Source organism: Lithobates pipiens, unplaced genomic scaffold (assembly GCF_037356315.1).
Source record: "Lithobates pipiens isolate NorthernLeopardFrog02 unplaced genomic scaffold, aLitPip1_a1.2 Scaffold_18, whole genome shotgun sequence".
NCBI classification, from domain to species: domain Eukaryota; kingdom Metazoa; phylum Chordata; class Amphibia; order Anura; family Ranidae; genus Lithobates; species Lithobates pipiens.
This window is the reverse complement of record NW_027507758.1, coordinates 392,826,305-392,851,351: the sequence shown is the minus strand read 5'-3', so window position 1 is coordinate 392,851,351 and position 25,047 is coordinate 392,826,305. Positions and strand designations below refer to the sequence as shown.

The 25,047-nt window shown below is 42.6% G+C and overlaps 2 protein-coding genes across 2 annotated transcripts in view; both read left to right on the top strand.

The window, feature by feature from the left end:
- The window catches only part of LOC143989385 (E3 SUMO-protein ligase ZNF451-like), a 155,591-nt gene extending 142,291 nt beyond the window's left edge, over window positions 1-13,300 (top strand). The window contains exon 15 of the mRNA XM_077489503.1: window positions 13,281-13,300. Within this exon, the coding sequence (XP_077345629.1) occupies window positions 13,281-13,285 (5 nt within the window). The 3' untranslated portion in view covers window positions 13,286-13,300. The remainder of the gene's footprint in view (window positions 1-13,280) is intronic.
- Window positions 13,301-13,329: 29 nt separating this feature from the next.
- The window catches only part of LOC143989396 (ras-related protein Rab-23), a 43,136-nt gene continuing 31,418 nt past the window's right edge, over window positions 13,330-25,047 (top strand). The window contains exons 1-2 of the mRNA XM_077489519.1: window positions 13,330-13,484; window positions 17,301-17,386. Coding sequence (XP_077345645.1) covers window positions 13,330-13,484; window positions 17,301-17,386 — 241 coding nt within the window. The remainder of the gene's footprint in view (window positions 13,485-17,300; window positions 17,387-25,047) is intronic.

The following is a 25,047-nucleotide window of genomic DNA, read 5'->3' as shown; positions in this document are numbered from 1 at the left end:
TCACAGTGCTGAGATCCTGAGCCAGCCCAGCGCTTCAGTGAGTGCTGGGGGGGGGGGGGGGGGGGGAGAACAGAGAGCCACTGACTGACAGTCACAGCCCTCTTCTCAGAGCAGAGGGGGAACTGTATGATCAGCTGTGTTGTTCTCACTGCAGAGACAGCAGGGGACAGATGCAGCATCTGACTGATTCTCCATGCACCTAGGTGATTATAAATGTTTGTTTAATTTAAATCCAGACCTCTTTTAAAGTATAACTAGCACTGATGCACTGATCATGGTCTCACTGTTTACTTAAAAAAATTTTTTTTTTTATAAACCTTATTGAAATATCATAGTGATTTTTAAGTGCTTTGGCCGCTGCATGGTGTGAGGCCATGGATTGGCTCGCACTGCTCTGCTCTGTAAAAAAATAAGTATGGCCTGCCACCCAAATGATAGAGACAGGGGGGTATGGATTGGAGAGGACAGTAAAGGTGCAAACTCGTTAGGCAGGGTGGAATTATTAAGGCAGTTGTGGGAGGTCATCTAAAAGAGATCTTCCTTCCTCTGAATATATGAACAGATTCCAGGGAAGCCACTTTTTCTTGGACGAGGCACTTTTTGCCTTGTCTTGCAGTGGGACTGTGCTGGAAAATAGCTGCCCAGCACAGTCTCGCCACACTTCTTGTGAATAAGCTCTGAAACCAAAGTGTCAGACTTAAAGCAGAACTAAACCCATTGATTTAAGTTTCCCAAAACGGTCACGTTCAAGGCATGCCATGAATGACAAATGCCACAGTTGCTTGTGCTCTCAGCTGAGCTGTCAAGCCATCAGTGGCTGATATCATAACTGATCGCATGTGCAGCACCATGGCAACTACAGATCAGAATTTAAAAGGCTAGCTTCCTTGGCTGTAAAGGATTGGAGGGCTTAGTTTCACTAACTAAAGCCCCATACACACTATCAGATTATCTGCTGAGTTTTTCCTTCAGATTTACCAAAACCATATAGTAGAAGGGCCTGCCTGATTGCATACACATTGAAACTCCTAAGGTTTGTCCTCATATGTGGTTTTGGTAAATCTGAAGGAAAAACTCAGCAGATATACTGATAGTGTGTATGGGGCTTAAGTTTAACGTAGCACTAAACACCACAGATACCTCCACTCAAATGATGCGGCAGCAACAAGGTTCCATCACCGGCTCTGATGTCTTCTCCCCAGCGTCTTCCAGTTGCTTGGTCTTTGGCTGACTGGGGAATGACTTCACTAATGCTTATGTGCACATGGGTTCATTCATACCAGTGCTGAGCATGTACATAAAGCTGTGCCGCTCAATATACATTCCATAGAAGATTGTGATCAGGTGGGTCATTTTGTTTTATTGCAGACATATCCTGTCTCTTCTGCAATAAGGAACCTGCTTGATCCTGCACAACAAAGGTGCATGCACTTTTATTTTTATTTTTTGCTGGTCCAGAATGGGTATTCACACAGCATTTTGCAAACCATTTTTGGGGTGCAGTTAACTGATCATTGACACCTGCAGCATTTTGCATGAATGGCGTACGATTGTGATGCAGTGAGGGAAGCGCACAGGAACTGCTGCAAATTCTGCACTGCATCGGTGTTGACCTAGGCTCAGGGCCCATTTACAGGACAACACGCATAAAATGGCACCTGCAGTAAATTATATTCCAGCACATTTGTGTGCATTTTTTTTTTTTGCGCACTTCCATGCATTTTTATACATGTTTTTTCTGCATACTTCTTTTCTTAAAAGGCAGATTTCCTATGACCTAATTATTGCGGACGAGAGTGCGTGGCCTTCATGCGTATTTATGTGTGTTCCTATGCACATCTCTGGAATGCAGATAAATACAGCGCTCTTGTGTGAACATGACACATGGAAAACTATTGTTTTCTAAGTCTATGTGTTGCCTGCATTCCTCCATGAGGAAAAAGAGATGACTGCACATACTGTGAGCCGGTCCCCAGTTTCATGTGTCCCTTGTGCTCCTGTCTTCTAGTAGAAATCTTCTGTGCAGAAGGGATTAATAAAATTGAGGAGCTGTCATCAAAAGTGGCCGACTGTGCCTACCTTTTCTGCCCAACTCCTCCATTCATAGAAGCCACACTACAGCTTCTATGACTGCTTGTCCTCCATTCAGAGATCCCGTTTCAGAGGATTGATATCTCCACCCCATCCATTCATAGAAATTGTAGTACGGCTTCTATGAATGGAGGAAAGGGCGGGCATAGTCGGGCATGCTTGATGACAACCTGTGTCATCACCTCCGTTCTATTAACTCTCACTGCACTGGAAAATTCAGGGAGTGGGGCATTGGAGGATGGATGATTTCTACTTGACTAAAAGAAGCACAAGAAACAAATCACACTAATGGGAATTAACGCCATTTGTGTTTTTTAAATAAAGTACATTTAGTGCCATTTCACACTTGTGCGATGCCAGACATCGCATGTAATGTGAACAGCAGTGGCGCTGCGAATTACATGCGCTGTCTGTGCAGTGTGATGTCAGCCATACAGATAGTATGGCTGATAATGATATCACACCGCATTTGGTCCAAACGCGCACAGGACCCTTTTTTCCGCTTGGACCAGAATCGGATTGCATGTGTGTTCACGCATGCGATCCTATTCATGTCCAAACTGTCAGTTCGCAGTGCAATATGCGAGCTGGAATGGGGGTGTCGTTAAGGTATATAATGACACTCCCCAGCAGTTCGCATATGGCAGTGTGAACTGGCGTGCGTGTCGGGAAAGATTTGGGAACCTGTAGTTGATTCGCAGGGTTCTCGCATCGCACTAGTATAAACCGGCACTTGGGCTTTAAGCATTTCTCTGATTGTGGCTGATTTAAAAAAAAAAAATCTTCACTTTGCAGTTTAATTTAAAAACGATATCCAGTCGTGCAAATTGAAATATTTTTAAACATTGAATTTTGCTTGCTCATGATTGGAAGACACACGTCAGAAATGATTTTGCTAATTCACTAATCTAACTAAAATTGTATTGCAAGTGGAAAGGCTTAATTTAATTAGTAAATCGGCCAGATTGTCTCCCCAGCAAAAATGTGACTAGATAATACTTGATGAACTGGGTTGAAGACTGGTATTACTCCAGGGCATGTGTTTGCCCACTATGTTCACACCTGTGTTGATGAATACCAAGAGAAAGCTGTGACCAGTTGGCTGTCGCAGTTCCTGTTCAGCCCTAAAGTAAATAAACTGCCCTCTCCATGACAACCTCCTTGTCTTCTCCACCTAGCGTCCCCTGGAGCTATACACATACATATCTGCTTACAAATGTTACAGTAACCTGGAGAACATTGATGTGCTTTTTGTACAACCTCTTTACTGCTCCTGACTACATAGCACAGTGAGTATATTTCCCTTTTCTGCGTGTTTCTAGTTTGTGTAAGTAGATAATGGCAGGGAAATGTTCCGTTATGTGTCATAGAAGATCTGCGTTCCATGTTCTTCCAAGGCACACACTTGGATTTCGGCTTTACTTTAGCAGATTGGAAATCCTGAAGTCTTATGTGCTAACGCCCTAAACATATGTTTCCAACAAAAATATTTTGCTGATGAATGTGAAGCATCCCAAGAATCATCCATAAATGTACTGTTAAGTTCTTATCCAGAACACATTTGAATTGGCCTCCTCGTTTTATTTTATGGCTTTATATTGCCTTTTCCAACCAATGTTTGAGCAGCAGCTTCTGGGGCCAAGGGTGTATGTACTTTTTTCCACAGTACCTCATTATATCCATTTATATTTTTGTTAAATGATTGAAAAGGCAAATGTTTGCCTTTTCAGGTATGTTGAGGAGGTCAACAATTGCCAGTGGGTTGCACTTCTTTTTACGCATGAATGCGGATCATGTAAATTCACCCCATAGTAATTTGTAAATTATACTGTGCAAGCTGTTCTGTTATGCCTAGTACATGCGATCATAATATCGGACGGAAAAAAACACCTTTTGTAGGGGTTTTCCGATAATCTATTCGTTAGCACACAGCTTTCAAGAGCCAATCACGACAGTTCATGCAAAAGTATTCAAAGGGACAAGTACAAAATTTGTCATGCAAGATAACAGAACAAACAATTTTCATGTAATAGTATTTGTAAGAAAAAAAATGGTGTAACCAAGACCATGCATGCTCAGAAACTAAAGAATGCAATACATCACTTCCTGCAACACTGTACCCATATGTTTATTTTATTTTTTTTATCTCAGAGCTTTCTTTTGGTGGTATTTTATCGCTACTGGGTTTTTTTTTTTTTTTTTTTTTTGCTAAACAAACAAAAAAAAACATTTTGGAAAAAAACACATTTTTCATAATAAAATTGTGGAAACGGGTACATTTTCTCCTTCACTGAGGCGGCACTGTTGGGAACTGATAGGTGGCACTGATTAGCAGTACTGATGGGCATTAAAGTGGTTGTAAACCCTTACAGACCACTTTGACCTACAGGTAAGCCTAGATTAAGGCTTACCTGGTAGGTGCAAGAAATATCTCCTAAACCTACACGGTTTAGGAGATATTTGCAAAAGACAGGCACCGCTGTCTATGGCACATGTGCCGTTGCTAACAGTGATCATGCCATTAGCAACAGCTCACACAATGTGATGTCATCGTGGCTCTGGCCAATCACAGCGCCGGAGTCATGATAACCAGAAGGAAGATGAACGCTTTGTGGAAGAGGGGACAGCAGTGACATCGCAGGAAGTAAAAGCCATCAGGGGCCAATGGCCCTCTAACAGAAGCTGGTTAACGGCTTTCTTCATTTCTTTACGCTGACTGCATGCCGGGGGGGAAAAAAAAGCTGATAACCGGCTTCTGTCTACTTCTGTGATCAGCTGTTATTGGCCCTTTACCTCTATCGGTGATCACCTGAGTCCCAAAGACTCGCGATCAGAGTGTGCCAACTGCACGCCAGAACAGGAGGACATCTATATAAACCCTCCCGACACTTTACGGCTATATCGTGGGCGCAAAGTGGATAATAAGATGCAGTCTTCCTCCGCTTCTGGTTGTCAAGACTGTTTTCTGACAGTCGTGTGTGTGTGTGTGTGTGTTTTGTCCGTGGCGTCCTATATAAGATGGGTACACATAGGAGGTTTGTCTGACTAATAAATGCAGTAGCAAACATCTTGTGAAACATTCTCTTAGGCAGGAATTGTACATTTGATGATAAAGTCAGCTGTTCTTTAGATAAAACCTGCACTGGGAGAAATATTTAAGTTGCCATTGTTACCCTTTCCTTTTACTAGAGATCAGTACATTGCCGTCTGAGTCACTGACTTGGAGCAAGGAAGGAAGACAACCAAAAATCAGTAATGATACTCCATGAGTTTTAGCCCAGGTTTCTTTAAGGCCCCTTTCACACTGCTGTAACTTGAAAGTTGCGTGATTTTGATGCGATTTCAGGGAATGTCTGTTTAAACTTGAGGTCTCTGGACCTTAACTCATATCAAAGTCGGACCAAAGTAGTACAAGGACTTGTCATACGAGTCTTATGTCCAAATTCGCACAAGAGTGAAACGGGCCTTAAAGCGAGTTCCACCCAAAAATGGAACTTCCGCTTTAAGCACTCCTCGTCCCCTTACATGCCACATTTGGCATGTAACATTTATTTATTTTGGGGGGGGGGGGGGGGGGACTTCCTTTCCTACTTTCTCCTTCTGCCCAGGCGACTCCTCCTTTTGCCTTAGACGGATTGCCTCTAAGCAATCTCCTGGGACACGTGACGGGTCCCAGGAGATCGCCTGTCCACTTCAGGAGTGCAGTGTGACCCGCAGATGCGTCGTGCATGCCTGGCCGTGAAGCCGAAAGCTGTCACGGCCGGGTGCCCAGAGTGGTAATGGAGAGGAGCGACGCTCCGTTCAGCTGCATCACTGGACCGTGGAACAGGTGTCTGTTTATTAAAAGTCAGCAACTACACTTTTTGTAGCTGCTGACTTTTAATAAACATAAAAAGCCTGGAACTCCACTTTAAGCTTATTCTAGAGTTGAAGTGTCTGGAGGGCTAGAACTATGTATTTTATTATTTCCTTCCTTGGGTCATGCAGCAAGAATGTGCTGTGTCTAAATACTCTCCCTGGAAAATGTGTTTAGTCTGTGGTGGGTCTTTCTCCATGAATTTTGTAATTACACCCCTTTAACTCTCAGGATAGCATGTTATAACCACTATCGTTTGCGTATCAGTTGGACACAGCTACTGTAAGCTAAATCAGTTGGATCCACTGTTTTATTGTGTGCCTCCTGTAATCCCCTGTACAGCACTACTCAAATTGGAAAGGGTAGCATTAGGAGTTATCTAGGCTCTGTTGGAGGACATGTGCTGACATGGGAGAATGATGAGAGGACACAGAAAAGCAGCTGTGCATGGTAGCCAATCCGTTTTTACCTTCAGCTTGTTCAATTAAGCTTTGACCAACAAAAAAAAAAACCTGTAAGCTGGTTTCTAAGCAGAGATGCATCAGATTTTGAATCAACCCCACTGCTCCTTCATATTCACTCAGCAGGTTGGAAATGTGTTCTTGAGTATACTGCACTACTAGAGTTTAAAACCTGACTGTGCAGTGCGTCTTTTCTGATCTAAAAGATAGGTCCTTTAACAGGTAAAACAGTGTTACTAAACCCAGGAGCATGTGTTCACTATGCAATTATTTTGGTAAATATAAACTGCTAGATAGTTTTTTTTTTTTTTTTTTTTTTTTTTTCAAAGCACTATATAGCAGTCTTATGACTTTTATCAGTGTCTTGTTAAAGCTTGTAGGAGTTTTCATTCTCCTCTTATTGACCTATGAGTCTGCAGGACCCCTGACCCTCTGGACAGTGCTAATTGGCCCTGTGCTGATCACATGAACTCTCCAAATAAAAAAACAAAAACACTCTAGCAGTAAACACTAAAACTGAGCATGTGCAGTTTGCGCGCAAGGCTCTGTTTTTTCAGGAGATGGTTCAGGGACTGTAGGAGAAGGGATGCTCAGAGAAGACACGATCAAACAGCTTTTTTTTTTTTTACACAATGCAGAGTATTAACTCTTTAGGTTCCACAGTGTATAACTAGCATGTATTACTTCATATACAGGCTGATTTTACTGTTTTGGGTTTAGTAACACTTTAACACACTGTAGGTATTTCAACTGTGACAACCTGTTCATGTTAAATGAGCCTTTTAAAACTACATTTTACACTGTCATTTTAAGCCGGTGTGAAATGCAGCAGTAATCTTTTGGATTCCTACTGCTGCTAGCAGTTGGGTCTGGCCACCAGCCCTGTTCACTATAATGACAGGTCACCGGCAACCACAACTGTTTGCTGTCTGCACAGCCAGCAATTACCACAAATAATTATAGTGAAGAAGCTTGGTGGCCATACCTAGCCGCTCACAACAGCAATTCGCACCGGCATAAAATCGCACATGGGCTACATTTACATTAGCCCACATGCAGTGTCTATAACTGTGCTGTACTGTGCAAGGAGCAATGTAATGCTCAGTTTAGCACTGCCTCTATTTGAATTGTCACTGCACAGCAGCACAGTACATTCTGCTGTGTGGTGGCATGCATGCCAGCCAGTGCTCTACAGAAAAATGCATACATGCTGCATTTTACCGTACCACACCTCACACCAGCATTGCAGTGTGACTATGGCACATAAAAAATAGTTGTGTGTGTCTAAATACAACATATCCACTATATTACCAAAACTATTGGGACACCTGTCTTTAGACACACATGAACTTTTATGGCATCCCAGTCTGAGTCCATAGGGTTGAATATTGAGTTGTCCCACCCTTTGCATCTATAACAACTTCAACTCTTCTGGGAAGGCTGTCCACAAGATTTAGGAGTATATCTATGGGAATGTTTGACCATTCTTCCAGAAGCGCATTTGTGAGGTCAGGCACTGATGCAGACAAGAAGGTCTGGCTTGCAGCCTCCACTCTAATTCACCCCAGAGGTGTTCTATCGGATTGAGGTCAGAACTCCGTACAGGCCACTCAAGTTCCTTCATCCATGTCTCTATGGACCTTGCTTTGTGCACTGGTTGCGCAGTCATGTTGAAATAAAGTAAACGTTTAAAGCTCTTGTCCCTGCTCCAGCCTGTGACCGAACAGTAAAAGGAGAAATAAGACACTGGTGAGCTCTGCCCTCTGTCACTCTGCACTTTTCTATAAGCATGTTTCATGTTGGCGCATGAACACTGCAGCAACTAACTGGTTCCTTGTGCTGCTACTTCCTCTCCCAGTCTGGGCTCCACTGTTTAGTGGATCGTAAGATTCAGATACTTGCATTGCTGCATTTATTTGTCTTTTTATATCTACCTGGAATTCAGCTTTAACCACTCTGCGCCGGTAGTGTGCATATATGCAGCCTCTCGGTGGGTGGGCCTAAATGCCAACAGGGCACATATATGCGTACCTGAATGTACACAGAGCTGTGCCAAGTGTGCGTGCCCTGTGCACTCCCGACACCATTACGGGCGGCTAACGGAAAGCTTCCGATCTCTATTTGCGATCTGGAGATTTCCAATCATGTTATGGCTGTGACAGCCAATCACAGTGTTCACATGGTCAGAAACCCTGTCCTTCCTCCTGTCATCGGAAACACCTTAACCACTTCCAGCTCAAGGATGTCTTATGGCCTCATTGACTTTTGAGTGGGAGTATTTGAATGATGCCTGCCATTCTTCAGATATCCTCTTTTTTTTGGCCAGCGATTCTCTGCACCTTAAGAACAATCATAGCAATTGGCGAGCCAGAGAATGAATCGGTCACTGCTGGAAGTTAAGCATAGAGATTTCTGGTGACCAGATGGTCCCCAGTCATCTCTATGACCCTTGGAGGCCTGGGTGCGAAGTTATGATGTCCATGAAGAGGACCAGTCATGCACTATTCCTTTTACAAGGGATGTTTATATTCCTTGTAATAGGAATAAAAGTGATCGAAAACTTTTATTTTTTTTGAGAAAGTGTAAAGTCAAAAAAATGTTTAGCGCCCCCTGTCCCGCGTGCTTGTGCACAGAAGCGAATGCATACGTAATTCATGCCCACATGACTAGTCCATAGTGCTTTGCCTAATATGCCATTTTAGTCATTTGAATTGCTTTAGTCAAAAATAGTGTTTTTGTTGACTAAATCACTGGATGGGAGTGAAGGTTTGTTTAGGCCCCATGTAGACTGCTGCTGCTAAACAGACGTTCAGAGGCAGTTGGACACTTTTTTTGCCTGAACTCATTCAATGTTATCTTTTGAGTACATGTACACAGGTTCGTTTACTGTGGGTTTATAGGCCTTTTTTTGAAGACAAAAAAAATTAGTTCAGATGCCACCCATAGCTCGAGGTGAGTAAAGCACACTGTTACTCTGCCCCATTACCGACCCTTCAGGACTGTCGGCTGGTACTTCTGGATAAGGATGAGCTCTGGCATGTTCGCAAACAACACGTGCAGAGCCCACCAGGAAGTCGGCATTGCATAGCGGTAATCACAGGCGGTGAGACATTTCCTGATCTCTGCAGCCACGCATCGGGACAATGTCTCACTGCCTGTTATTAGCGCTCCGAAGTGCTGAATTTCTGGCGGGCTCTGCACGTACTGTTTGTGAACACGCCTGAGCTCATCCTTCTGGATAGTCCCAGCCAAAGAGAGCCCCGCCCTGCTGCTCAGCATAGTCTAGCAGCTGTTTGTAAGCAATCTCCAGCACCGATTCCTGAACGGCCAGAAACTCCAAATCTTCTTGTGCCCAGGGTACTTCCAAGACATTCAGTCTCAGTAATCCATGATTTCTTCCAAACACCATTCCAGATTGCCCCCCAATGGTCCATGATCAGCCTCCAGTCAAGCCTTCCATCGGACTCTTATCCACTGTCCATGTGCACACTTGGGCTACATACCAGTGGAGGGCTCAGTAGCTCTTGTCCGATCTCATTTCTGCCTGGATCAGCTTGCTTAACCACTTGCTGACCATCCGCTGTCATTACGCTCAGGGGACCCCCCCCTTCTTTGCATAATGACACAGGGTGGGGTAAACTACATTCAGTAACAAGAGACACACAGGTACATTCAAACTTCTCATTAGTAGACCATCTTATCGGCAGGGAGGGCTGTTGGAGCAATCCCCAGTCCACCCTGCCCTCAGTCTACATGCTAGAAGCACATATATATCCCATAATGGGTAGACAAACAGAAACAATAGAACAAGTGGATACAGCCACACCTCTAATGATCTGGTAAAAAGTATACAACTGTCTGAGACTAAGCTCATACAATATTCCAGCAGTCAAAAAGGTGAAATGTGATTTTATCTTCATATATTTCTTGAGGGATATTGTTCAGAAAAATTAATGTCCCAAGTGAAAGGGCCCCTTCAGTCTTTCAACACAAGCCCCCTCTGCCCAAAGTGATTCTTGTCACAGAGGTTTATCAAGAAGTCTGGATGTCAACAGTCGCTTTATACCAGGGGTGTCCAAAACTTTTTTCAAAGAGGGCCATATTTGATGAAATGAACATGCCTGAGGGCCAACCATTTTGCCTGACATTCTTTGAACCATTAAAATTTGGTCTGTGTTTTTTCGAGCACTAATACACTGCCCAACAAGAATTCTCTTGCCTTTGTTGCACTTGTTCCTGACACACAGGCGAATGCTCTGCTCTTTAGGGGTAGCGTTAATTCTTAATGGTACCCCACACATTGGAAAACGTAGGGTGCTTTTGGTGCAGTGCAATAAAAAAAAGCTTGGACTTCTTTCCCTGCATTTTTGTGGGTAGGGAAGCCCATTGAAATGAATGGGCTGCCCTACATGCAGCCACACAGATGTGAACCAAGGGCTTGCTCACATGTCAGGTTGGAGGGGGCAGTAAAACCACATGGTTAAGCTGTTTTTACCACCCCTAACTTCTTCCCCTTTAGCTGCAGATGGAGCAGCTGAGGATGTACACATGCTGTGGCTGCAGCTGGAGGTATACCCAGGGTGAATGGGCCTGCATTTCAACTACCCCGCAACTGTGTGGATTGCACAGTTGCGGTATAGTGATGCTGCATTTACGGGGTTAAAACGGGTGGTGAGGAGGCAACATAATGCCTCTTTACCACCTTTCAAATGCCTCAGAAAAGCGATCTGTGCATGGATTGCTTTTCAGAGGAGCAGCACTCCTGGCTGCTATCACACACAAGCCCTACAAATGCAGTTCTGATGGTACAGGAATGGGGGGAGTCCGGATTAAAAGATACATACATACATACATACAGACCCATGCGCCCACACACATGCATACACATACAGACACACACGCATACATACGCATGCATACATACAGACATATGCACACATAGACACATGCATGCATACGCACAGACACATGCACAGACGCATTAATAAAGCCCTTTTAAAAGGAATCTAGCTTTTAGCACAGTACTGTACCTTTCCAGCTTCCTCATCCGGGTACTGCACTGTAGAGGGAAGCGGAGAGCACAGCACACTCCCCTGCACTTTGCTTTCGCTTTTGTAGCTGACAGAGCTTCTCACATGCGGCACACTGGTTGAGAGAGGCTGGTTTAGGTAGCCAGGCAGCCCATTCAAAACCGGACCGCAGGCCGGACGTTGGACATGCCTGCTCTATACTGTCAGTTTCCTGATTAGTTGGCTACTGAAGTTGGGCTTGAAGTCTCAATTGATAATAACGAAAAGACTGAGGCAAGGAAAACCTCTTCCATAATTCAGCAAAGGAAGAAATTCTCCCATCTAAGTCAACATGCTTCAGAGCCACAACCTTCTTAGCCACCCATAATTGGGGATCTGGAATCTGACCTAGGTGTCCTAGTTGTGGGTTACCCCAGAGAGGTACGTGAGGCGAGTAGGTAGCGTCTTTCCCATAATTACCCCTAGCTTGCACCCAAACTCTAATCATTTGTACGTATAGGACCACGATAAACTAAATTAGTCATCACAGCATAGGAACCAAGAAGGGCAGCCTCCAACTGGACCGCTGGGTTGTGACTAGGCTGGTTGAAACCCCAACGCACCGTAACAAGTACAACCGCCCAATAGTACAACTGGAGGTTAGGGAAAGCCAGGCCTCCCTGAAGAGTGGTCCAGGACACCCTTTTAGCAGCCACAGCAGGTGTATGGACCTGGAAAATTAAAAGCAGAGGGCTCCTCAGTGGAATCCCCTAAGGATATACTAAATCTTTGGAGGGTTTAACTGTGCAATATGTGCCAAACAGTAAAATAATAGTTTTGGCTTGACTGGCTGGACCGATTAACTTATCTGAAAAGAGACGTGTAATTTCATACAAAATGCACTTTTGCTTTATGATCCCCTGACCCAATAGATCCCACCCTCTCCCTCCCACAAATGCATGCATACATACAGATGTATGAAAGTGCACAGATTCTTTAAAATTAACCTGTGCCAAGATCATGCAAACTAAAGTATTTACATATTCTGAGCAATCCATGAAAGTGAATTGGACTTAATTTACTGCATGCAATAATTTTATGCAAATGAGCTATGTGACTGCGTTATCGCATTCGGCAAATGTTAGTTAATTGACCCCCTATGAGAGCAGATCTTGTAGGGATGCTCGCTCTTTAACTCCTTCCTGCCTGCCCACCGTCATTTGATGTCATTGACTTTGGACGGGGATATCTGAATGACACTTTTTTTTTTTTAGTTTGATGCTTTTTTAAAAAAAAAAAAAAAAAAAAGTATAATTAACAATAAAAACATTATTATTATGCAAAAACATTGGGATAACTTTACTGTTTTTTTTATTTTATTTTTTTTGTTTTTAGCACAAAACTCTTTTTCCCAAAAAAACGCGTTTGAGAAAATTGCTGCACAAATACAGTGTGATAAAAAGTTGCAACAAACGCCACTGTATTCTCTAGGGTCTTTGCTAAAAAAGACATAATGTTTGGGGGTTCTATGTAATTTTCTAGCAAAAAAAGATTATTTTTACATGTAGGAGAGAAATGTCAGGATTGGCCTGGGTGGCAAGTGGTTAAAGCGCAGCACATGTTTCTGAGATGTTGGAAACTGACTGAAACCCAACTTCAAAGTCTTTGTTGCAATTTTGGAGGATCTTCGAGAAGGAATAACATTTACATTACAAGCAGCTATTGCAGTCTGTAATAGTTTGTTTTGACACCATTTTCTTTCTTGTTTGACTATGTAAATACGGTAGTTGAATGTCCGTAGTCTGGGCACACGTTTTCTTCTATAGATTGTGGCTTTTAACATATCCTTTATAAATTTTACAGGTTGAAAATTTAAGACGGTAAACGGCTGTGATCACACAAGGCAAGCACGATGTTAGAAGAAGATATGGAAGTGGCCATTAAAGTGGTGGTAGTAGGGAATGGTGCTGTTGGAAAATCAAGCATGATACAAAGATACTGCAAAGGCATATTTACAAAGGATTACAAAAAGACCATTGGCGTAGATTTTCTGGAAAGGCAAATTCAGTAAGTAAACTTTATCAAATCTATAGTTGGTCTGTCTATTTCTATTGCACATATAAATATTCTAAAGGATTGTAGAGGATGGTGGGGTGTTGCTGTAGGGCATTGATTTATTGCCTTTAAGTTAAATATGCCAATTTAGAACTCTTTAACTTTTGGTTAATCTCCATAGCCGTTAAAGTTTGTTGCCACAAAAGTTCAAATCGGGTATGGCTTTCGTTTTTTTTTTTTTCTCCTGGCAGTTTCTCTTTAAATCTACAACCGCAACTACTAATCAATGTATTGATTCAGGTCACTCAAAGTATGCAAGTTATTGGATCAGCATGACCATGCAGCTAGCATTTTTAGATGATAACATAACCAATGTGGCGTATCTATAACACACACACACACACACACACACACACACACACACACACACACACACACACACTGCTGGCTTTGTTTGGTCTGCTTCAGGCTCTTAAGTCTGTCTTTGAACAGATAATAACATTCTCCTAGGTAACAGCCTGATCTGCTCCTCTTGAGGCTAGAGTGGACACACTCTCCTAGTGTCTGTTCATACAGGTTTCTCCTGCAGCGGTTTGTCTCCTGGGGAGGTGCCTCAAGCCTTACACAAAAGGACTTGTGCACAGCTGCACAATAATTCGGGAACTTATTATCATGTAAACATGTACTTAGGATTGGAAGCTTTATCCCACCCAAAGCTCTATAAAGCTTTTTGGGCTGCAGGAACCACAGAAGAACTTTCTGAGCAGTCAAAAAGTTTGTTTGCAGGCACAAACCCACTAACCCCATATAGATGAGGAAACCTAGGTGACGCAAACACTGTCCACAACCCTGCTAGCCAAGACTGTAAAGCTATCAGCTAGACTCAAACTGCCTCTTTTCACAGTGACAGGGCACTGCCGTGTGTGTGTGTGTGTGTGTGTACATTATCTCACAAAAGGGAGTGCACCCCTTGCATTTTTGTAAATATTTTATTCTATCTTTTCATGTGACAACACTGAAGAAATTACACTTTGCTAGTGAGTTTACAGCTTGTATAACAGTGCAAATTTGCTGTTCCATCAAAATAACTCAACACACAGCCATTCATGTCTAAACCACTGGCAACAAAAAGGGAGTACACCCCTAGGTGAAAATGTCCAAATTGGTATCAAAGTGTCAATATTTTGTGTGGCCACCATTATTTTCCAGCACTGCCTTAACCCTCTTGGGCATGGAGTTCACCAGAGTGGCACAGGTTGCCACTGGAGTCCTCTTCCACTCCTCCATGATGACATCACAGAGCTGGTGGATGTTGGAGACCTTGCGCTCCTCCACCTTCCGTATGAGGATGCCCCACAGATGCTCAAAGGGTTTAGGTCTGGAGACATGCTTGGCCAGTCCACCTTTTACCCTCGGCTTCTGTAGCAAGGCAGTGGTTGTCTTGGAGGTGTGTTTGGGGTTGTTATGTTGGAATACTGCCCTGTGGCCCTGTCTCCAAAGGGAGGGGATCATGCTCTGTTTCAGTATATCACAGTACATGTTGGCATTCATGGTTCCCTCAGTGAACTGTAGCTCCCCAGTACTGCCAGCACTTATGCAGCCCCAGACCATAACACTCCCACCACCATGCTTGACTGTAGGCAAGACACACTTGCCTTTGTACTCCTCACCTGGTTGCCACCACACACGTTTGAAACCATCTGAACCAAATAGGTTTATCTTGGTCTCATCAGACCACAGGACATGGTTCCAGTAATCCATGTCCTTAGTCTGCTTGTCTTCAGCAAACTGTTTACGGGTTTTCTTGTGCATCATCTTTAGAAAAGGCTTCCTTCTGGAATGACAGCCATGCAGGCCAGTTTGATGCAGTGTATGGTCTAAAAACTGACCGGCTGACGCCCCACCCTTCAACCTCTGCAGCAATGCTGGCAGCACTCATGTGTCTATTTCCCAAAGACAACCCCTGGATATGACGCTGAGCACGTGCACTCAACTTCTTTGGTGGACCATGGCAAGGCCTGTTCTGAGTGGAACCTGTCCTGTTAAACCTCTGTATGGTCTTGGCCACCATGCTGCTGCTCAGTTTCAGGGTCTTTGCAATCTTCTTATAGCCTAGGCCAGTGATGGTGAACCTTGGCACCCCAGATGTTTTGGAACTACATTTCCCATGATGCTCATGCACTCTGCAGTGTAGTTGAGCATCATGGGAAATGTAGTTCCAAAACATCTGGGGTGCCAAGGTTTGCCATCACTGGCCTAGGCCATCTTTATGTAGAGCAACAATTCTTTTTTTTCAGATCCTCCAGAGAATTATTTTCCATGAGGTGCCATGTTGAACTTCCAGTAACCAGTATGAGAGAGTGAGAGTGATGACGCCAAATTTAACACAACTGCTCCCCATTCACACCTGAGACCTTGTAACACAAAAGAGTCATATAACACAGGGGAGAGAAAATGGCTAATTTGGTGTGTACTAATGTTTTGTTGCCAGCGGTTTAGACATTTTGTACCACCACCACAATTTGCATGGTGGTGTATATTGCCTCTGTGTCTATAATTTCTAGCTCAGGTTTCCTCCCAAAAATGTAATGTTTGCTCGTTTTCCTTTTGACTGCACATTTTGTTGTGTGTCAGAATAACTAGTTTGTTTCCTAAACCTAGCATGTTTCATAGCAATCCATTTTAAGTTGGAATGTTGATTCTGTAGATAACAAATACAAAACCTTTGTAGTGATTGGCGCTATAGCAGTCAAGTGTTCCACCCAGGGACCTTTTCTGCATGGAGGTGTATATTGCCCCAGTGTCTGGATTCCATAGCTTCGGTTTCCTCTTACAACCCAAAAATGTACAGTTTGCTAACTTTCCTTTTGACACCGTACGCCATTATTTTTGTCAACATGACTTGGTGGGGATGTTTGACTGTAGGATATTCCAGAGCAGAAACTGGAGTGAATGATCTGTGTACTATGTGATGGAGCAGGATATTTCAGTGCTATATAAATGAAAAGCGGCATTTTGTAACATGCCTATCGGTGTCACCAATAACTGCTAAAATAACTAGTGCAGTGTTTTGTTTAGTTTTTTGTTTTTGTCCTGTTTACGCTACAATGCTGCATTGACCTGCTTTCTGTACATGCGTACATGTTGCATTTTAACGCAACACAGTCAACATATGTAAAATGCAGGTCAATGCAGTTAAAGAAAATTTTGCTCTGTTTTTGTTTTGTGACCCACAGGATGTGAAAATCACAGGAAATCCTGCAAAATGCACTGCACGTGCATCAGCGCACGTCGGTGCGTGTATCAGCGCAAGTCAACCTGTGTTTGTTTTTATTTCATTGTAACTCCAGCCATTTTAGAAGGGAAGGGTTATCACCCCTGTAATGTTTGTTTTGCTGTCTGTGCCCCTGTTCAGAAGATTTCACCTTACTTTCTGTCCCAATGACAATAGTTTTTTTGAACATTTTGGGTTGTTATGGAAGCAAGCCATGGTGATAAAGCATCAGTGGAGACACCTTTTTCCCACAATAACTCTTAAAGGAGTGACTTTCCCTTCCTAGGGGTAAATTTCCTCTCACTTCCTGTTGTCTCCTTCCATTTGTAAGTAGAAGTCGTTTGTAGGTCAGATGTTTGTAACTAGGGAACTGCCTGTACAAGTAAACTAAAGTTTTTAATCAATCATAATGACCCAGGAAATATTTAAACAAAAATAGTGAGAAGACAAAATTTGGAAACTGAGAATTATTTTTTTTGTTTTAATCGTTTAACGCGTGTTTTTTTTTTTTTTTTTTTTTTTTTTTTTATTATTATTTATTTCCCATCCTGTAGGATAAATGAGGAAGATGTTCGGCTTATGCTGTGGGACACAGCTGGACAAGAAGAATTTGATGCAATTACTAAAGCATACTACCGAGGTAAGAACAAACTCTGTATCTTGTATACATCATCAAGTCAAATCCATTACACGATGTAAAACAGAACTTTTTGTCCTGGTTTTATTGTTTCGTGCTGGACTGTTTTTATGATATCCTCTAGTCAAGAGCAAATGGTGGCCATGCTAGCATGATTTGTGCAAATCCTCACCTTCAAAGGCCTCATGCACACTTCAAAAAAAAAAAAAAAAGCTACCACTTATACAAGCGTTTTGGAGTTTTATTTTTTTTGTTCAGCCTGTAGAAGCAATGTTTATGTTGGCCTATGTTACTATGCACATTTGGGCATTTACAGGCATATTTGTAGAGGAGCATTTCCAGGCTGAAAAAAACATACAAGTGCTTTTTTTAAGAGGAGCTTTCGGGCAGAAAAAATGCTTCCTGCCCATAAACCTACTGTTTAGGGGCATCTAGCGTTTTTCAAGAACCCCCCCCCCCCCTTTTTTTTTTTTTTTTTCTAGTGTTTTGGGGAAAAATAATTATTAATGCAAACGCATGTACAATATGCTCCATAGGAGCTTTTTTTTTTTTATCCTGTTTTTATTTCTGCCAGCAGTGCTGGCATTTTATCTTCTGCCTAGTGTGCATGGAACCGAAATGTATACAGTACTGTTTTTAGCATAAAACATGCACCATTTTTTTATTTTTATTTTGAACTGCCTGGCTTCCTTCTTTCCATAGGCAAAAAAGGTCATATGTGTTGCACAGCACTATAAGACCCTGGTGGATACGTGAAGTGACAGCCTCTGCCTGGGCTTAAGCCAATCATGATTAAGATCTGGGGCAGAATGAAATGTGTTAGAGGTGTGGCTTGACTAGAGCGCGGGCTGAAGCTTTCCTTTCACCTATCCACAGGGTCTTGCAGTGATGTGTGGCGCATAGGATCTTTTTTGTCTGCATCATTGAAGCTGAGATGAGCTCTGTCCTTGCCAGCACTCCCAGCGGTGTACTACAGGAGAGGACCTGGCTGGAACCTTATTTGTTGTCTGCCTTCCTTTCATGACCTGTTCATTGTTCATATACTGTAAAATGTTTACCGATTTGTCTGTATTGCTAAACCGGGTTTAGTAAAGGGTTGAGTAGAGCTATTTATTAAATGGGCAAAGCAATTGGAAACATGCCCTTTTAATTTTATTAACAAGTCTGAATTAAAGCCTTTTGGTTTCTCCTGACAGCGATGCATTAATTGATGGAGTGGTGGAATCCTAACAGTGCTGGGTGTATTTTACTATTTTAGGAAAAGATGGAGTTAGAGTATACAGCCACTGAAGTCTGAATTCCTGTTCTGTCTGCTCATTTTTGGCCCATGACTCCCTAGATAAACCAGCTCCTTTTTTCTATAAAAACTCAAATATGGCAGACTTTGTACTTTTATTCACATACATTCCCTAAATATGGTTTGTTCTTTTGTTTATGCAGAACATCATGACAAAGGAGTAGTTCTTTTTTTATTAACTAATATGGAGAACAAGTGAAATGGAACAAGCCTGGAACCCAATTCTTCTGGGATCCTACATGGCAGGCTTTAAGGGTACATGTTTGTTAAGAGGACATTGCAGAGGCAAAGTAACTCCTAATGATACAACCAGATCACAAGAGACCCTATCCCTTTTTTCTGTAGGGAAATTATAATTCTTACTAAACATGAATCATTGTGGAAGACGAGTGGAAACAACGTGAGTAATAGTTTACCTAGGAGAACAAACCCAACTAAGCCTTAGAACTCCTTTTTAATGATGCGGTTTATGAAAGTTTACAATTTAGCATTGCATATAGACCTTTATGGTATAGTTTTGTCTGCACAGGAAAAGGTTTTCTTCTGCAGGTAATAAGGACAGCAAAATAACAAGTCTCTAGTGAACGTGCATTTTTAGTCCGCCTAATTCACCTAATCCTCTGAGCTCTGACAAACAGACAGCTTTTTATTTATTTTTGATAAATAATTAAGCATAATAGTTTCTTGAACAGTTGTTCATGCATGAGGAAAAACCATACCTAGTTTCCATTTAGCTATGTAATTTAACCACTTCAAGACTGGACTTTTTCACCCTTTTCCTGGCCATGCCAGTTTTCAACACTATTACGCTTTGAAGGAAAATTGGGCAGGCCATACACGAGGCACATAGCTTTCCTGCAGTGTTGACATTGGAATCTCTCCCACTGAGCCATTGTATTTTCCCTGCAGGAAAATCCATCCTCACTGGGAGAAGACAGTGATCATTACCACTGGCTATACCAGACACTAGCGATAATCGCATGCAAAATCCAGCAGGCTAGTTGTTCACAAGTTGATCGTAGGACGGTGCAAATATCCCCCTAAATTACCACTTTTTGGAAAGTAGACAGTCCAAGGCATTTAGTAATTAAAAAAAAATATATATATATTTATATTTATATTTATTATAAAAAACATAGGTATACTTACATTTATATTCCAAACACATTCTGCTACTTGCCTCGAGTATGGGGATATGTGTGAATTTTTTTTTTTTATCACATGGAATGGCCCAAAATCCAAGGAGCAGACTTTTCAGAGGCATTAACTACACATCCAATTTTCTGCCTGTCGCATGCATTTTTAGAGGCCCTGAAGCACTAGGGCAGTGGAAACACCCACAAAATGACCACATTTTGGAGAGTAAAACACACCAAGGTGTTTAAGAATCACTGTGAGTCTTTTGAAAACTTCATATTTTTGCCACAAGCTTTTGGAAAATGCAGAAAGAAATTGAAAATGTGTAATTATTTATTTATTTTTACACAAAGTTGTCAGTTTTATAAGATATTTCTCACACACGCATACTTTGAGTTTCACATCAAAACATGTTCTGCTCCTCCTCCTGAGTATGTGGTTACCGCATGTCCAGTGTTTGGACTTTTGATTATGTACTGGACATTGCATTTTGTGTATAAAAATGCAAACACTGCAAATAAAACCATGTGCTGTAATGGTTGTCTTTGTACAAGTGGTCAGGGAAGATGGCTTAGTGTATTGTCACCTATAGCAGGCTCCATTCCTATTCAACAAATCAGCCTAGCCTACTGGTACATGGCTGCCCTCAGGAATGCCATGTTCAGTCTCCATGAAGTACAGGAAGCTAAAGAAAGGAAATATAAATGTTCCTGTGGTGGTCCGCAGGGGATAGCTGGGACTGGGGTCTCGTAAGAACATAGCAGGACGTCCAGATGGGGTCAGTTCAGGCGACAGACAGCGACCTGATCAATAAACAGGCAAAGGATCAGTCCAAACTTCAGGCAAATTGTGGTCAATAAACCGCCCAGAGGCAGCACTGCACTAATTTGGTGGTGATCAGGAGAGCATTTCCTGGCTTCTCTGGCCTGGTGACATTGTCACTGGTGTGGGGATCAGGAGCACCGTGACAAGCTGTACTATTAGACACAGAATGCACAGGTGTTCTGTGCTTCCCCGTGCAGGAGTCCCATTTATGTCTATTGGGACGAAGCAGCTGCACTGACACAGCTGCTGCTTCCAATCTATGAGCCTTGCATCACACAGATATCAGATTGCGAGCAGCGGCTGTGATCATGCAGCCACTGTGTTCCAAAAGACATGAATAGGACTGCCTGCCTGGGGATGCACAGAACACAGTAATTGTTCTGGGCATTACGCAGGTACCATTGGTTGTGAGATTAAGCACTGATGCTTTGTTTTGGGGCTTAGTGACACTTTAATGCTAGAATATTTTAGTCTTTTTCACACCAGCTGCCGAATTTATACTGCAGCAGCTGGTGTGCACTGTGAAGGAGCCTGTCCTGGTGCATTTTTTATCAACTCCTCATCACCCAGTTTCCTTTTTTTTTATGTTGTAATTCAAATGAAAAATTGTGCTTTACATGCTAACAATTGCAATAGACACTACGTGAAAAATCTTCTTTCTTTTATTTTTTATTAACATAAATAATGGTTATGGTGCAATGCAAGTCCTTAATATTTGCCAAATTGTGTGGTGTTCTGCTTCTCCACCAATATAAGACCACACACCTAATGTGCTGGGAAAAAAATGCTCATTGACCAGATCATAAGTATCCCTTCAAAAAACTAAGGTCAATGTGCGCTTTATATTGGTATGAAGACCACTCCATTTGCCCCAGGTATGCCAGATCTGTATTTCGTTTTCCACCTGTTTCTCTTTCTCTTCACCATATCACCAGTGGATACAAAAAGACCAACAAAAAAGCTCTTATAGCATAGGGTGTTTTTTGGTAAACAAGCCATAAAACATAGCTAAAATATTTCACATTTGCATGTGGTCAGCATGGCACCAAAACAACCAGCACTCTTTTGTGTAAATTATTTGGAGGCAGCGTCGCTCGGCTCCCACCTAGAGCTGGAGCACGCTCCAATTACCAGAAGGCGCACACCCAGGGGCGTAACTATAGGGGGTGCAGCAGTCGCGACCGCAACTGGGCCCTGTGATGCAGGGGGCCCATGCAGCCCCCTCTACATATGGCCGGCAGCAGCATAGGCAGCTAGGGGTACCAGTGCACCATGCACACAGGTGGCTGGAGGTGGAGGGTGACTAGCAGAGCTCCATGCTCGACTGTCACACTGGCTGCTCTTTAGTTGTGCATTCCCGCATGACCTGTGTCCTCGGCCGGCTCCTCAGAGTACCCTTCTCCTGCTCCATGCATTGCCGCTCAGTCCGATGTATGTTCTCCCCAGCCAGAGTCTGGCCCACACTGCGATGCATGCTTCTCCTGGGTAAACAAACTTTAAGCACACAGATGCAGTGCAGCCCTATGAGGGACGGCTCCCCGGAGGACACTGCAGGCTTGTCTGCCAGCCCCCCTCCTCCCCCGTCATACACAGATGATGAAAGGTCTTTCTGCGAGATATGCCGATCACCCGTCCAGCACACTGGATGGAGCCCAGGCCAACATGGATGAGTGCGCGGCCTACAGCTTGGTCATGGTGAGTGAGAGGACCCCATCCCCCACACACCATTACATACCCCCTCCATCTCCCCCTGGGGACAGGGACCCATTCTCACGTGGGGACAGGGACCCCCACCTCCCCTGGGGACAGGGACCCCTTCTCACCTGGGAGCAGTAACTTCATCTGCCCTGGAGAAAAGGACCTCATCTCTTCTGGGGACGGGGACCCCATCCTGCCTAGGGACAGTCCCCCAATGGGGCACCTAAAAATGTAAAAAAAATAATAAAAAAAACAACTGATACCAGTGGTGGAACTACAGGACTCACAAAGGTCATACCTGTGACCACGCCCTGGAGTTCCACCGCCGGACTCGGCTGGGGTTCAGGGGGGCCCTTCATGGTTGCTTGCATCGGGGCCCTGAAGGTTCTAGTTACGCCACTGCACACACAGGTGCTTTGAATGATTTGAATAGTGTGATGTTACTAGAAATTGAGCCTAAAAGATAAAAATGAATGCAGCTAATGCCACTTTATTCAGAGTTCATGCATGAAAAATTAACTACAATCCTTTTGAGGCAATGTTGTACTTATTGGTTTAAAAAAAAAAAAAAAATGTACGTCTTCCTATGATACAGGTCTTGCTGAGCTTTATTGGTTTTCCAAAGCAGAAACGGAGCAGAAATTTTGCTTTCAGGCTGATTATCTCTATTTAAAAGCCTGTAGTAAGCAGTCATAGGGGAAGGGGGGATTTTAACAGAATGGAGAACAGGATTTTAAGAATGTAATTTCAGGTCATTTTTTTTTTTTTTTAATAATATATTTTTAAACTGCATCTTTAGTTCTAGTTATACCCACCCATTGCCTCTATGTGCAGGAATATCTGGCTATAGGTTGCTATGCCCTGTCTCTTTACTATGCTACTTCGATGTCACACTGGCATCACCATTAGGAAGCCCACCCTGAGAAATATCATGCAGCCATCACTGGAGTGCATTAATGTAGATGGGAAATGGCTACAGGAGATGCACAGCAGTGAGGTGCAACAAAGGATGAAAAAAAAGTGAAAGCAAGCATTTTTTTAAAAAGGCATTTGTTTATTAAATACAGTGGTTTAGCAAATTAGGAGGCCCATTTATAAAGCAGTGGCTCCGCCATACTACTGTGTACCCATGTATAACGCACAACAGTCTGCTTCACAAATGTGCTTGGCTTGCTTCAAGCCTCCAAAACCAGCGGAGTGTTTTTAAAATAAATTGTTTAAAAACAAGAGCATTAAGATGGTAACGGCAGCTTACTGGATCTCTCCAGAAACAACATGCCAGTGTTATGGCAAAATCAAAACAATCCCTGAGATGATGCTCAGCATTTTGTCCAGCCTGTGCTGTTACAGCAATCTTTCACCAAGATGGCAATAACAGTGCTTTGCCATTGAGAAAATGCAGGAGGACGAGGGACAACCGCTTTTAGGCTACGAGTTTATGGGCAAGGAAGAATATGCGTATTGGCATTTTTTTTTTTTTTTATTCCATATTTATTTATGGCCATACCTGTTACAGGAGATTTTACAAACAAATAGTCGATAGTAGCCAAAAACCTTACAATTAGCAGCCATATCCATCTTGACAATGTTGATAGGGATGACATCAGTGAAAGGGATCGCATCAGTAGCAGTGGTATATCATTCCTATCCCCACCACTGTTACTGATGTCATTAATATCCTCACCACTGCCACTGATGTCATCCCTATCCTCACCACTGATGTCATTCCTATCACCACCACTGTTACTGATGTCAGCTCTATCCCCATCACCACTGATGTCACTCCCTTCCTCTCCACTGCCACTGATGTCATCCCTATACTCACCACTTATGTCATTCCTATCCCCACCACCACCACTGTTACTAATGTCATCTCTATCCCCACAACTGATGTCATTCCTATCCCCACCACGTAGGCAATGCTGACAAAAGCCAGTGCTGGATTTTACTTAAAAAATATATTTCTCTTATATTCACTGACCGACACAGCTCCTCTCTTAGCCATTGGGTTGTTATGCCCACCACTAGGAGAATACTAGGCATTACTTGTTATGTATGAATAAATAAATAAAGTCGCGCTATGGAAAAATCAAATCTCCTAAGTGATAGAAATATGTGAAATAAATTGGAAATAAAAATTGGAGAAAGGAAAGGAAATATACTGGGTTAGAGCTGCCTGTGCCTGAAGCCCTCACTTCCTTATTGGGGAGGAGAGGGAAATAAAAATGTGAAATAAAAAGGTTATGGCGCTAAACCCTATTAGTGATGAGGTGAGTTAACTTATCAAATCCTAGTGTTTAATTTTTTATATAAAAAGAGAAAGAAAAAGAAAAAAGCTGTTGGTGATACCGTGAAAAAAATATCCTAAAGCAATTTTATCCAAAACAAATTGTGTGTGATTAATGTGGAGTCAGCATTCATGTTCCATTATAATAAAAACAAAAGATGAGTATTAAATTATCATATGCGTATCAGCCTACTAAAAACATGTAAACCTTCATTAAATGTGCAAATTAGTGGAAATAATGTTAATATTCAACAGTATGTTAGTGTAAAACAGATTGTGCAAACATGTGCAAAAAAATGTGCAAAAAAGCAACTAAAGGTCAGAACAACCAAGGATCAGAAATAATTTAACCATAAAATCGCATGAAGTCGCTAAATGTGCGAATAGACAATATTTTCAACCAATAATCGCATGAAGACG